Source organism: Rutidosis leptorrhynchoides, chromosome 2 (assembly GCF_046630445.1).
Source record: "Rutidosis leptorrhynchoides isolate AG116_Rl617_1_P2 chromosome 2, CSIRO_AGI_Rlap_v1, whole genome shotgun sequence".
NCBI classification, from domain to species: domain Eukaryota; kingdom Viridiplantae; phylum Streptophyta; class Magnoliopsida; order Asterales; family Asteraceae; genus Rutidosis; species Rutidosis leptorrhynchoides.
The window spans coordinates 656,883,925-656,900,400 of record NC_092334.1 but is presented as its reverse complement, the minus strand read 5'-3'; the positions used below and the strand labels follow the sequence as shown (position 1 = coordinate 656,900,400).

Below are 16,476 nucleotides of genomic sequence, written 5' to 3'. Positions count from 1 at the left end.
TATTAAAAAACTTTAACCAAACTTCACCACAATTTTTATCGGACCGTATCTTCCCGTTCGCCGAGCGTTAAATTTTTTCGGCACCACCGTTCAACTCGGAATAATTTTATGAACACTACGCAACTAACTATACGCGAAACGTATACCTTTTTAAAAAACGCTAAACATAGCGACATCTAAAACAGAGCTTAATACATGTGCCGTTTTTGCTTCTATAAATACCTAACGCTACGTTAACTATGAATATACAATTATACATATATTAATTGCAACGGAACTTTTGGTCGTTCCATGAGGGTGAAACGACACCCCCACCCAAAATTTACAAACCCAGCCCCCAACTATCTTCCAACCTCCAACTTTTTCAGGAGTAAAAACTGTCAAATCTTTATTCTATTAAAAAAACTTTAACCAAACTTCACCACAATTTTTATCGGACCGTATCTTCCCGCTCGCCGAGCGTTAAATTTTTTCGGCATCACCATTCAACTCGGAATAATTTTATGAACGCAACGCAACTAACTATACGCGAAACGCTTACCTTTTTAAAAAACGCTAAACATAACGACATCTAAAACAGAGCTTAACACATGTGCCATTTTTGCTTCTATAAATACCTAACGCTATGTTAACTATGAATATACAACCCAGAAGGCCATGCCGCAACGCGCGGGCCGATCCGGATCTCGTTACAATGAAAAACAAATAACTTTGTACAGTGACAATCATCCCGCTCGCAACAACACACGCACATACCCTATACTTGCTTTATCATTTCAGTAAGATCATAGTAAAAGATAAAACTGTCTTAATACGAAAGTCATAGATACATGCACGATGTATATTAACAACTAGTCCGGATCCGGCCCGCGCGATACCCTGGGAGCTTTCGGCATGCGTGTTCATATTTAACGTAATGTGTTAAGCGTTGTTGTAGAAGTTGTGTTTAGCGTTTTTTAAAAAGTGTCCGTTTCGAACGTAGTTAGTTTCGTTTTGTTCATAAAATTATTTCGAGTCTAACGGTGCTGTCGAAAAAATTTAACTCGCGGCAAACAGGAAGATACGGGCTGTCGTTGTGTTTAGCGTTTTTTAAAAATGTTCGTTTCGAACATAGTTAGTTTCGTTTTGTTGGTAAAATTATTTCGCGTCTGACGGTGTTGTCGAAAAAATTTAACTCGCGGCGAGGAGGAAGATACGGGTTGTCGTTGTGTTTAGCGTTTTTTAAAAAGTGTCCGTTTCGAACGTAGTTAGTTTCGTTTTGTTCATAACAATATTTCGAGTTTAACGGTGCGGTTGGTGAAATTTAACTCGCGGCGAGTAGAAAGATACGTGGTGTCGAAGCGGTTGGGTGGATTTTTTATTTTAAGTATGAGAATTTATGTTTTACCCCCTAGAGTTTGATGTATTTTTTGCAAGTTGGGTATAGTTGGAGGGGTTAAAGTGAAAAATGAGGTGGGGAGAGTATGTCGTTTCTCCCGGATGGAACGACCAAGCTTTATCTAACTATAATTGACTTAATAATAATCTTGATGAACTCAACGACTCGAATGCAACGTTTTTTGGAATATGTCATGAATGACTCCAAGTAATATCTCTAAAATGAGCAAATGCACAGCGGAAGATTTCTTTCATACCTGAGAATAAATTCTTATTGTTATACAAGCATGAATTCTAGAGTTTGATGTATTTTTTGCAAGTTGGGTATAGTTGGAGGGGTTAAAGTGAAAAATGGGGTGGGGAGAGTATGTCGTTTCTCCCGGATGGAACGACCAAGCTTTTCACCTCTTTTAGTATATTTCTACTAATACTAATACTAATAATACTAATACTAATACTAATACTAATACTAATACTAATAATACTAATAATACTAATAATAATACTAATACTAATAATACTAATACTAATAATACTAATAATAATAATAATAATAATAATAATAATAATAATAATAATAATAATAATAATAATAATAATAATAATAATAATAATAATAATAATAATAATAATAATAATAATAATAATAATAATAATAATGAAATTGTTAAAGTTATCTATCTTGAGAGTAAAGGATGAATAGATATATAACCAATTTATTGCGTTTACCCAAATTACATGTACTTGTTGATATCACAATAATCATATTTCGAATGGCTTAGGTAAAAACTGGAGTTTCAGTCAAACGAGATCCAAGAATGTTGCTTTCGAGTGTAGTCAAACCCGACAGTTAAGATTATTACATATTTATTTCTGATTTTGCTAACGATAGCTCAAAAGACTGTCGTTCAACATGTATTGAAAAATCGTAAATAGCGGCTATCAGTCACTTTCAAAATGATAGTTATCAATATGTACAACAATTTAAAGTACGTTAATGACAACCGTAAGGCATGTCTTTTGCAAATCTATTTATTTTTATACTACTTCTTAATACTTAATTCGTGTTTCGTCACGTTTTTAAGAGTTTGTTAAATATAAGTTCTATCAATTATGTAAAAAAAATAAAAAATTTCATAATTGTTGTAGTGAGCTATTTTGTTACTGTGATAATTAATAATATAAATATTTAAGTTGTTGATAAGAATAAACTTGAGAAAATGATTAACAGTCATTAATTAAATGAAGTTACCAATAAAAAAAAAATCTTTTTCAAACTAGCAGAAGCTAGCAGTTTTAAACGAGTGTTTGAGAAAAGAAACTAGAATGTGATCGAGTAAATGAATACAACAAAAATCCAAATAATTAATAGAAAAAAGGTAGAAACATATCATGAGAAATTTCTTTAAAATTTTCAATTCTTAATAAGAAACAAAACCCATTCCTAGCTAGTTGTGGGTTTAACTTCACATAGTTTATTAATTCGTGGTTTGATTTAATCTAAAATAAATAGGTAAAATTAAAATTATATAATAAAAATCATAATAATTACTAAAATATATATAGTCGTTGATGTAAGCCCTCGATTAAAATCGAAGAAATGAAGTAAGTGATTGAAAAACTTGTTCTTTACATGGAATGTTTAGACCCATATCATGATCAAACCCGAACTCTTCTTCGGCTTGTTGAAGTAGGCTCTGGAATTCGGGTCGTGACAAGAATGAAATGGGTATAACATATCGGCTCCGGTTATCGCCCACATAAACTGCAAAATGGCCCTTTGGTACATCATCATAATGTTGTTGTTGTTTCTTTCCTATACTTGAACATCTTTTTACAAGATTCTTGATAAGTGCTGCTTGTGAGAGTTTGTTTGATGATCTCTTAAAGGCCATTTTGGGAATTTAAATGTCAACTGTAAAATGCCCTTTATAATTTGATTGTGAGAAAATTGTAAAATGAAAGGTGGTGTGGTTGCAATATAATTGGTGAAGGGTGTGTATTTATAAGGCATACTATATGAATTGATAACCATATTGAAGACACTATCGTGCTTGGTGTTTTTTACTAGCTTTCTACTAATCAAAGATATGTTGAAATATGTGGCTTCAAAATACTTTGAATTCTTTAAAATTGATTTTTTCAATATCTCGCTAACTCTTTAATAGAATTTATGCGGTTCAAGTAAAAAAAAAATAAAAATGTGGCAACATTATTCGATAACCATATATAATATTTTCATCGCTGAATTTAATAAATTTAAAAATAGTAAGTGTTTAAGACTACGAGTAGTTATACTAATAGTTAATGTACGGAGTATTATGTATAATCATGCGGAGTAGTAGATTTATCAAATTTAATAGTGAAAATGTCAATACGATATCATCGACTATATATTAATGCAAATGAAGAAATGCAAAAAAGGTTTGTTTGAACATGTACGCGTTATTTGTGATCTATATATAATAATCTTCAAATTAACCTTGTGTTCTAATCAATTGCATGTTTCTTATATTTTACTCTCTTGAAAAATCAAAAGCTAGAGGTTCTCAAAATGGTAAATGTTTTGTCATCACATCAACCATTCATAATTGCCACCAATAATTCTTTTATGTTGATAAACCGCTTGAAATTCCTAAAAAAAATGTAAAGTTTATAAAGCTCAAATGGTAAAATACCAACATTAAAGATATATACTTGTATTATCTTTTTAACACCTGGTGTCAATCTCACGTACTCTATGTATGGAGAATACGGACATGAGATATATATGTTGAACTTGAGGGCGTAGTTCAACGGTTTCCCCCATGTACTTTGTGTCATGGGTTAGGGAGAGGTTATGTGTTCGATCCTTATGGATGACATGATTTTCTTTAACCAATTGAACACCAATAATTGTGGTATATATTGACCCTATAGGGAGGTTTTACCGGATTCGTTCACGGACCTCTACCCGGACCACTGTCCGAATGGATGTGTTCCCCGGGTACCGTCGATCGGGTTCGGGTTTCCGCCCGAATGTTTGTGATGCCAAAAAATCGTCGTTCAAAAAAAAAAATGAGATATATATGTTGAGTTTATAATGTAAATCTTTTCTAGACAAAATGCATTTTGAAATTACAAACATAGTTGATCACATAAAATTCTACAATTATATTATTAGTGTGTTTACACGCGAGAAGCGTACTATGATGAGCTACCTCTTATGAAATTCTCATGTAATCACTAGAAAAAGTGTTAGTGTTTAAGCGAGAAATGTTATAATTGTGGTAAGACGATGTGTTTTAGACACTTCTAAATCCAAAGTCAATTCAAATATTAATAATTTATAAATCGATATAGATATTGTTTAAAAAAATTGAACGTATTATGTGATTGTTAATGAAAGAGAAAGTAATATATAGTTAAGTTAATATCGAAGGAAAAGTTAGAAAAACAAATTGTTGGATAATATTGAAACATAAAAAAAAAAAAAAAAAATGAAATGGCAAAAGCGTTAAATAAAGGGAGATGATATCTCCAACATTCATTTTACTTGTTCCACCACAATTTAAAGCTTTTTTCCTTAAATATCCCTCAATAAATTATACCAAAAAGTTTTAAACAATTTGTGTAAGCTTTTCATTAAGGGCAGTTTGGTCAATTATGGTGGAATAAGTAAAATGAGTGGTGGAAATATCATCTCCCTTAAATAAAAGGTTAGAGGCGAAAACTGAAACTTCGCAAATTTAAGGGCTTAAAAAGAAAACAAAAGAAAAACACACACCCTCCCCTTTAAAACTAGACACTCTGATCACTCCGCCTACTGAAACCTTTGTTATTAATAGTTACATTAGATATTACTATTACATTAAATTAATTAGATTAAATTTTAACATCAACAACAATTACAAAACAATTTGTAAAAATGGCAACGTGTTAGGTGTTTCTTCTCGTACGTGGCATATATTAAGTTTGAGTTGCCTACTCTTGAATTTAACTAGGTTTCGAACCTTCACTTCGCGCCGGAGGTTCGGTTTTCAATGTATTTTATTGCGTTTAGTTTGTAAAATTATTTCGTGGCCAACGATGATGTCGCTGAAGCGCAACTCGAGTCGAACTAAAAGGTATAGCTCGTGAAAGATTTAAATGTTATGTTAAATTAACAATATGTGTACATCTCCGCGTTTCGCTATGGAATTGTCGACTTTTAAAAATTTAACGCAAAATTAACGTGTATGAAAAAGACCCCAAATATTTAGCATTTTTTAAAAAACGTCCGTTTTGCGTATAGTTAGTGATATTGTGTTCCTAAAATTATTTCGAGTTTAACGATGGTGTCGGAAAAATTTAACTCGTTGCGATCGAGAAGATATGAACCGTTGAAGATTTGGGGAAGTTTATTTAAGATTTTTTATAAAATTGGTTGTTTGACACTTTCCCCCCTGTTTGGGGGGTCATTTTGAATTGTTGGGAAAAGTTTGGGGGTCTTTGTTGATGAAGTGAAAATTAAATAGGAATAAAAAAGGTGGAAAGTTGGAAATACCCCTATACTATTCACTTCCACTATATCATTTAGATATATAGATATAACTAGTTGTGGAGCCCTCGCTTCGCGCCGGGGACTCCGTTTTGAATGCGAGTTAAAAAAAGTGTTGATCTATTTTGTTAAAAAAAAAAATTTGACATCTAACATTGAAGGGTTGTACTTTTGTGAAAGTTACTTCTTTTAGCGTTCGAGTTTTTTTTTTTTTTTTTAAAGTTAGCTGATCTATTTTGTAAAAAAGAATATTTTTCGACATCTTTTGGTAGCATTGAAGGGTTGTTCCTTTTATGAAAGTTGCTTTTTTATCGTTTGTTATTATTCAATATTTTTAGTGTTAGTGATGGGATAAATAATATTTTAGAATATAGGTATAAAATGGGGGGGTTCGATTTGTATTTTAATGAAAATTAGGGGGTTGGGTGTGTGAAAAATGAAATATTAAATAGTACTATAAAATGGGGGGTTCGATTTGTATTTTAATGAAAGTTAGGGAGTTAGGTGTGTGAAAAATAAAATATTAAATAGTACTATTAATAACTAATAAGATAAATTTTGTCTATTAGTTATATTAGTAAAGTAATAGTAATGTGGTACAATAATTATTAACAATAATTATTTACCTGTTACTCAGTTTTGCATTTTTCATAAAAAAGAAATAATAAAAGTATGAAATGTCAAATTACATTTGTAGACAAAGTAAACAGTGCTTGGAACATTCGCTTTTAAAATATAAAATGTGAAAGAAAAGATTAAAACTGAAGGCACCAACTGAAAGTTCACAAATTTACAGGGCTAAAAAGATAATAAATAATCACATCCTCCCGTTTAAAACCTAACACACATTGACTACTTCGTCTACTGCAACTTTTATTATTAATGTTGTACAATAATTATTTATCTATAATTCCGTTATACTTGCATTTTCCATAAAAATAATAAAATGTGAAATTACTTTTTTTAGAACAATGAGAATAGTGCTCAGGAAATTCACTTTTAGATTACATGAGTGATATGATAAAGGCAAAGACATGACATGAAGAAGTGATGGAATTAAAAGAAGAGATCAGTGTGTTTCTTTGAGGGTTTTAGAACACGTTGTCTTTGTTAACTTGCTGTTATATGGCGCCATTTTGAAGAGGCTTTATAGTTGGTGGCGACTAAATAATACATTACCGAATGGAGTCTACAATACTATAAGCGGGTCAAACTATCTACTTGGTTCGGTCGTTTGGAACATCGTAATGTCGCATGCAAAGGTTCAAGGTATGTGTCGCTTTGATCCATTTTAACAAAGGAGAAATAAGATAATTTATCAAGCAATTGATCGCCATATTTTCATCTTAAAGGAGGATGTTTTAGTCTCATCTATCTTGCATCCGCATCTGTGGGTATCAACTTGAAAGAAAAAAAGGTTGATCTCTGTCGACGAATCGAATTCAAATCCGATGAGGCTTTTTATAGCTATGAATGAAAACTGATTGGAGTCTCAAAGGATGAAGGAGTTTTAAAAAATAGATAAAATTTTTTGGTGATAATTCTTTTGTGGTTATTGTAATATAAATACCACCACCATAAAACATTGAACGCCGATTGCCTCTAATTTCGGAACGAGTTAGAAGCCGGTACCTACACCAATAAACTCGTTACATCTTTACGAACCCAGTAGTATTATTTTCTCCGGCGATCGTTAGAAAACGCGCCACCACGCGCCGCCACCCAAGGTTGCCGGAATTGTCTTTTCAGGCGATTGTTGGCGCCGTTTTCACGGAGTTCTTGTTGCGAGGGTCTGCCACGGCAGCAGGAACAGAAGCATCGGGTTGTTTCTGGTTCAAGAAACCTCGTGTAACTCCTACTTGATTTGTTACTGATAAGAGATTATAGAGTAATAGATTAGTATAATTAATTTTTGACTACTACTATTTTTCGTTTTTAGTCCTAATTATTAAATTAAATTATAAATTACTCCCATTAATTTGTACTACTACGTATCACTATCTGCTTTAGTCTCACTTTATTTATTAGTGTTGCTATATCTTATATTATTATTATTATCATTATTAATTATTAATTCACTGTTACTATTGTTATTATTAGGTCACTCTCTATCGTAACTAAACTATTCATCCTCTTAACCTTCCACATCAGCGCCACATCAACACCAATATCCTATAACTAACTCATAACTAAACACTCCCTATCATGACTAAAACAATACTCCTCTTAATATACAACGTACAAGCAATAAAGCATCAAGTCCAACAATAAAAAGCACTGGGACCCGCAATTCCTATAACTCTTCCGTTAAATCTATGGTGAAAGCAGGTAACTAACGCGGATAACTAAGTGGTGGCTATGGTTAGTTACGGGTAATGAGCGGGTAATGGGCGGGTAACTAACCATAGGGGTGGTCTTATCAAGCTATTAATATATTATTATTTGGTTATAATTAGTTCCTTTTATTCGAGTATTATTTGTATACATTTTATATCCACATGTAGGTTAATATAGACAATACTAGTATTTATGGTCACTTGAGGTCATGTCCTCCTAGCTTAGGGGCGGGTAAGACTAGAGGGGTTAGAGGGGGTAATTGGGTTGCTGCCCCGGGTAGGATTAGAGTAGGTAGTTGGAACGTAGGAACTTTGTCGGGCAAACGGTATGAGCTTGCGGAGATCTTTCTTAAGCGTAAGGTAGACATAGTTTGTGTGCAAGAGACTAGATGGAAGGGTTCAGAGGCGGTAGAGATTAATGATTACAAGTTGTGGTATTCAGGTTCTAGGATATCACGAAACGGGGTAGGAATCATAATAAAAAAACTGCATAGGGATCATGTCGTTGATGTAGGTAGGTTTAGCGATAGGATTATGTCGGTTAGTATCATTATTAACGAGGAGACTTTCACAGTCATTAGTGCGTACGCACCTCACGCGGGTTTAGGAGACGTGGAAAAGAAGAACTTTTGGGAATTGTTAGATGAGGTTGTGAGGGGGTGTCCAGCCGACCATCGTCTGATTATAGGGGGCGATCTAAATGGACACATAGGAGCGGATGCAGAAGGTTATGAGGGAGCCCATGGGGGCTTTGTGTAGAGACCCGTCCTAATCCATCCGGACGAAGTCCATATCGATTATAAACGATTCACAACAGTTGATTACATCGCGAGGTACTTGACCTCTATATGATACATTTTACAAACATTGCTTTCGTTTTTGAAAAGACAATCTTTCATTACATCGAAAGTTAACAACATGCATACCATTTCGTAATATATCTTACTATAATAGACTTAATAATAATCTTGATGAACTCAACGACTCGAATGCAACGTCTTTTGAAATATGTCATGAATGACTCCAAGTAATATCTCTAAGATGAGCAAATGCACAGCGGAAGATTTCTTTCGTACCTGAGAATAAACATGCTTTAAAGTGTCAACCAAAAGGTTGGTGAGTTCATTAATTTAACATAAATAATCATTTCATAATTTTAATAGACCACAAGATTTCATATTTCCATTTCTCATAAACATACGTCCCATACATATAGTCAAAAATATCATTCATATGGATTGAACACCTGGTAACCGACCTTAACAATATGCATATAGAATATCCCCTATCATTCCGGGATCCTCCTTCGGACATGATATAATTCGAAGTACTAAAGCATCCGGTACTTTGGATGGGGCTTGTTGGGCCCAATAGATCTATCTTTAAGATTCGCGTCAATTAGGGTGTCTGTTCCCTAATTTTTAGATTACCAGACTTAATAAAAAGGGGCATATTCGATTTCGATAATTCAACCATATAATGTAGTTTCGATTACTTGTGTCTATTTCGTAAAACATTTATAAAAATTGCGCATGTATTCTCAGCCCAAAAATGTAATGAGTAAAAAGGGAAATGAAACTCACAATCCAATATTTTGTAGTAAAAATATTCATACGGCGATTCTGAACAATGCAGGGTTGGCCTCGGATTCACGAACCTATATTATTTGTATATTTATTAATATACTTAGTTGTAATTTAACAATATATATATATAAATTTATTAGTTATATGCTTTTTATATTAATAATATATATTTATATGTTTCATATATTCATTTTGTGGTATAAAATATTAATTTTCGTTATGTTATATGTGTTAAATATATTTTTAATATATATATATATATATATATATATATATATATATATATATATATATATATATATATATATATATATATATATCGTTTGTATATTAATAATAGTAGTTATAATAAAACTAAGATAATATTAATAGTGATAAAAATGATAATAATTATAATACTTAATATTACTAATGGGATGATAATGTTAATAATTCTATTAATGATAATAATAATGATATTAATAATAATAACTATAGAAAATATTAATTTTTCTATTAATGACAGTTATGATAATGATTTTTAATAGTTATATAATAATAATAAACATGATAAGTTAAATATTAATACTTATTTTAATGATAAAAATATATATTTACATTATTATAGTTTTACTAATCATTAACTTCACCATAATAATAATAATAACCATATTGATAAAGATAGTCATTTTAATAATAATAATTATAATATTAATAATGACACTTATTTTATTAATAAGGATAGTCATGATAATACATAATATATATATAATGATAATACTAATTTTTATGATAATAATAAATTTAGTATGATAGTTATAATAATATATAACTTAACAATAATGATAATAATATTGTTAGTAACAATAATCATAATAATACTTAAAATCATAATTTCTAATAATAATTATTATAGTGATAGTCATAATAATATTAACAATAACAATTATCTCAATCATGGTAATAATACTTAAAATGATAAATAATAAGTAATAATAATAATAATAATAATAATTTTAAGAAAAATAAAAAATAAAAACTACCTTCTAAGCCTCCTTTAAAAAAAATAGTTGCACCAAGTCGGGTTCGAACCCGAGACCTCCCAGATAACTCAAACACTCCTTAACCGCTGAGCTATTTCAATTTTTCTGAAGTAATATCACCCTAATAAATATATAACTCATCCTTTATGTATTCATCTTCTTCTTCTTAAATTTCAAGTCGTTCATCAGAGATCGTTTAATCAAAACAACTTTTTATATGATTGTATTAAATACCAAATTGAAACATAAACAAATAAGTTGTCGATTGAACAAGAAAGAAAAAGAAAAAAAAAATAAAAGGCAGTAAAACAGCTCGTCGCTGTATCAAGGAAAAAAAAATTTGATTAAGAGATTTAGAACGTTTTGGGTAATACATTCTTCATGAAATAGTTTCCAAACGGATCCTAGAAACTTTAAGAGTCGTCAATTTAACTTAATACACAACAGGAAATTCGAATTTTGTTGAAGAACATAAGTTGACTATTTGAAACCAAAAGTTTGACTCAGAAATTGAAATCCGTTAAGATGAATTGGACTTTGAAATTTTACAGAAAGTTTACTTGTAAGATTCCTAACATCTTTGCGTTATTACATTTTTAAAAGTTGTTCGAAATCGAATTATGGTGAAAAAGATGAAGAACGAAGGAGAAAAGCTGCTGTTCTTTATTTTTCTGATAGATTTTACAAATTGAGACATATATGATATTATTTGCCATCGAATATCTGCTGTAAAAGTAGGATTTGACTAATTGAATTTGACTGATAACAAAATAGACAAGAAGGACAATTCAGATAGGGAATATAAGAAAAAAAAATGAAATTGAAAAAGATGCTTAACAAATTTTTGTTTCCACTTGAATTGTTGCATCTGATGTCAATTATCTTATACGCGTTTTATATATAATTTATATATTAAACTATGTTAAGAAAATATCCAGTTGGTAATATTAAGATTTTATAAAAAAAATTACTAATAATGATAATAACCAAAATAAAAATAATAATAATCAAAACATTACTAAAATTAAGGTTGGTATCAATATTAATGATATTTAGTAAAATAATAATTTTAGAAAATAATAATACTAATAATAATAGTGGTTGTATAATAAATCAATTACATCAAATTTCATATTTATGTATTATACAAGATAATGTTAACACTGTTATTAATATTAAATACATATTCTAATGATAGTAGTGAAAGTAATAATAATATTAGTAAAGGTATCAAATTAAACGCATTGAAATTTATATCTATATATTATCTATAATAATATAACTAATACTGATATTAATTATTAATTATTAATATTAGTATTAATAATAATGATAAAGTAATAATAATCGTACTATAACTATATTTTTAATTTTGTAATATTTAATAATCATATAATATATTATATAGCAACCTTTATTGGTCCTTTATTATTTAATATTATATATATATTTTATACATAGATCTCATATGTCTTTATATATATAATCATTTGAAATTGTACTTAATTATGTTGTATCTTATTTTACATATCTTATTCTAATGTTTAAATCATATTTTATAATTTCAAATCACTATACATATTTACATTTATATATATATACATAGTTCTATTTTAGTAACAACTTGTTTTATATAATATTTACTTATTTAATATTTAATGGATGAATAACATTTTATCATTTCCAATACTTACATTTATATATAAATATATATTTATTTAATTACATTTTCATTTATCATCAAATTGTTCGTGAACCGTCGAAAGCAGTCGAAGGTCAATTGAATATATGAACATCGTTTCAAAATTTTCTAGACTCAACATTACACACTTTGCTTATCGTATCGAAATCATATAAAGATTAGGTTTAAATTTGGTCGGAAATTCCCGGGTCATCACACTTTGGGTTTGGTGTCACAAATGAAGAAGAGCGCTCTATACTGGAGTTTGCCATTGTCCATGATTGGGTTGTTACAAACTCTTTCTTCAAGAAGAGGGATGCTCAGTTAGCCACCTTTCATAGCGGGGGTCGTAGTACCCAGATTGACTTTTTGTTTCTCCACAAAGGGGACCGTAGGAATTGTAGGGACTGTAAGGTCCTCCCAGCCTTGACTTGCTCCTCCCAACACAGATTGTTGGTCATGAATTTAGCCGCCCAAAGAAGAGTAAGTAGGAGGGTGAGGGTTGTACAACTTAGAATCCTTTGGAAGAACCTAAATGGAGCAAAAGCGGAGACTTTTAGGGCGACGGTTGCTGAAAGAATGAGTGTAGAAGTGGAAAACGCTGACCTTATCGACGCAGACCAGATGTGGAACCGTCTAGCGTCCACCATTAGAGATGTGGCCAAAGAGTCCCTAGGGGTGGCAGTTGGGACATCGAGAGCCCATATGGGTAGTAGAGAATCGTGGTGGTTTAGTGACGAAGTTCAAACGAAAGTTGAAATGTCCCGTTCTTATTGATTAAAAACGTTCCATATTAATTGATTTCGTTGCGAGGTTTTGACCTCTATATGAGACGTTTTTCAAAGACTGCATTCATTTTTAAAACAAACCATAACCTTTATTTCATAGATAAAGGTTTTAAAAAGCTTTACGTAGATTATCAAATAATGATAATCTAAAATATCCTGTTTACACACGACCATTACATAATGGTTTACAATACAAATATGTTACAACAAAATAAGTTTCTTGAATGCAGTTTTTACACAATATCATACAAGCATGGACTCCAAATCTCGTCCTTATTTAACTATGCGACAGCGGAAGCTCTTAATAATCACCTGAGAATAAACATGCTTAAAACGTCAACAAAAATGTTGGTGAGTTATAGGTTTAACCTATATATATCAAATCATAATAATAGACCACAAGATTTCATATTTCAATACACATCCCATACATAGAGATAAAAATCATTCATATGGTGAACACCTGGTAACCGACATTAACAAGATGCATATATAAGAATATCCCCATCATTCCGGGACACCCTTCGGATATGATATAAATTTCGAAGTACTAAAGCATCCGGTACTTTGGATGGGGCTTGTTGGGCCCGATAGATCTATCTTTAGGATTCGCGTCAATTAGGGTGTCTGTTCCCTAATTCTTAGATTACCAGACTTAATAAAAAGGGGCATATTCGATTTCGATAATTCAACCATAGAATGTAGTTTCACGTACTTGTGTCTATTTTGTAAATCATTTATAAAACCTGCATGTATTCTCATCCCAAAAATATTAGATTTTAAAAGTGGGACTATAACTCACTTTCACAGATTTTTACTTCGTCGGGAAGTAAGACTTGGCCACTGGTTGATTCACGAACCTATAACAATATATACATATATATCAAAGTATGTTCAAAATATATTTACAACACTTTTAATATATTTTGATGTTTTAAGTTTATTAAGTCAGCTGTCCTCGTTAGTAACCTACAACTAGTTGTCCACAGTTAGATGTACAGAAATAAATCGATAAATATTATCTTGAATCAATCCACGACCCAGTGTATACGTATCTCAGTATTGATCACAACTCAAACTATATATATTTTGGAATCAACCTCAACCCTGTATAGCTAACTCCAACATTCACATATAGAGTGTCTATGGTTGTTCCGAAATATATATAGATGTGTCGACATGATAGGTCGAAACATTGTATACGTGTCTATGGTATCTCAAGATTACATAATATACAATACAAGTTGATTAAGTTATGGTTGGAATAGATTTGTTACCAATTTTCACGTAGCTAAAATGAGAAAAATTATCCAATCTTGTTTTACCCATAACTTCTTCATTTTAAATCCGTTTTGAGTGAATCAAATTGCTATGGTTTCATATTGAACTCTATTTTATGAATATAAACAGAAAAGTATAGGTTTATAGTCGTAAAAATAAGTTACAAGTCGTTTTTGTAAAGGTAGTCATTTCAGTCGAAAGAACGACGTCTAGATGACCATTTTAGAAAACATACTTCCACTTTGAGTTTAACCATAATTTTTGGATATAGTTTCATGTTCATAATAAAAATAATTTTCTCTGAATAACAACTTTTAAATCAAAGTTTATCATAGTTTTTAATTAACTAACCCAAAACAGCCCGCGGTGTTACTACGACGGCGTAAATCCGGTTTTACGGTGTTTTTCGTGTTTCCAGGTTTTAAATCATTAAGTTAGAATATCATATAGATATAGAACATGTGTTTAGTTGATTTTAAAAGTCAAGTTAGAAGGATTAACTTTTGTTTGCGAACAAGTTTAGAATTAACTAAACTATGTTCTAGTGATTACAAGTTTAAACCTTCGAATAAGATAGCTTTATATGTATGAATCGAATGATGTTATGAACATCATTACTACCTTAAGTTCCTTGGATAAACCTACTGGAAAAGAGAAAAATGGATCTAGCTTCAATGGATCCTTGGATGGCTCGAAGTTCTTGAAGCAGAATCATGACACGAAAACAAGTTCAAGTAAGATCATCACTTGAAATAAGATTGTTATAGTTATAGAAATTGAACCAAAGTTTGAATATGATTATTACCTTGTATTAGAATGATAACCTACTGTAAGAAACAAAGATTTCTTGAGGTTGGATGAACACCTTACAAGATTGGAAGTGAGCTAGCAAACTTGAAAGTATTCTTGATTTTATGAAACTAGAACTTTTGGAATTTATGAAGAACACTTAGAACTTGAAGATAGAACTTGAGAGAGATCAATTAGATGAAGAAAATTGAAGAATGAAAGTGTTTGTAGGTGTTTTTGGTCGTTGGTGTATGGATTAGATATAAAGGATATGTAATTTTGTTTTCATGTAAATAAGTCATGAATGATTACTCATATTTTTGTAATTTTATGAGATATTTCATGCTAGTTGCCAAATGATGGTTCCCACATGTGTTAGGTGACTCACATGGGCTGCTAAGAGCTGATCATTGGAGTGTATATACCAATAGTACATACATCTAAAAGCTGTGTATTGTACGAGTACGAATACGGGTGCATACGAGTAGAATTGTTGATGAAACTGAACGAGGATGTAATTGTAAGCATTTTTGTTAAGTAGAAGTATTTTGATAAGTGTATTGAAGTCTTTCAAAAGTGTATAAATACATATTAAAACACTACATGTATATACATTTTAACTGAGTCGTTAAGTCATCGTTAGTCGTTACATGTAAGTGTTGTTTTGAAACCTTTAGGTTAACGATCTTGTTAAATGTTGTTAACCCAATGTTTATAATATCAAATGAGATTTTAAATTATTATATTATCATGATATTATCATGTATGAATATCTCTTAATATGATATATATACATTAAATGTCTTTACAACGATAATCGTTACATATATGTCTAGTTTAAAAATCATTAAGTTAGTAGTCTTGTTTTTACATATGTAGTTCATTGTTAATATAATTAATGATATGTTTACTTATCATAGTATCATGTTAACTATATATATATCCATATATATGTCATCATATAGTTTTTACAAGTTTTAACGTTCGTGAATCACCGGTCAACTTGGGTGGTCAATTGTCTATATGAAACATATTTCAATTAATCAAGTCTTAACAAGTTTGATTGCTTAACATGTTGGAAACATTTAATCATGTAA

The 16,476-nt window shown here is 30.6% G+C and overlaps 2 protein-coding genes across 2 annotated transcripts; one reads left to right on the top strand and one right to left on the bottom strand.

Moving 5' to 3' along the window:
- Nucleotides 1-2,963: 2,963 nt before the first annotated feature.
- LOC139893826 (auxin-responsive protein SAUR50-like) lies at nucleotides 2,964-3,272 on the bottom strand. The gene has a single exon (XM_071877015.1). It carries the CDS (start codon nucleotides 3,270-3,272, stop codon nucleotides 2,964-2,966), a length of 309 nt encoding a protein of 102 aa, XP_071733116.1.
- Nucleotides 3,273-7,143: 3,871 nt separating this feature from the next.
- LOC139890182 (uncharacterized) lies at nucleotides 7,144-8,991 on the top strand. The gene is made up of 3 exons (XM_071873078.1): nucleotides 7,144-7,165; nucleotides 7,249-7,313; nucleotides 8,401-8,991. The coding sequence occupies exons 1-3, from the start codon at nucleotides 7,144-7,146 to the stop codon at nucleotides 8,989-8,991; spliced, it is 678 nt and encodes a 225-aa protein (XP_071729179.1).
- The last annotated feature ends 7,485 nt before the right edge of the window (nucleotides 8,992-16,476 follow it).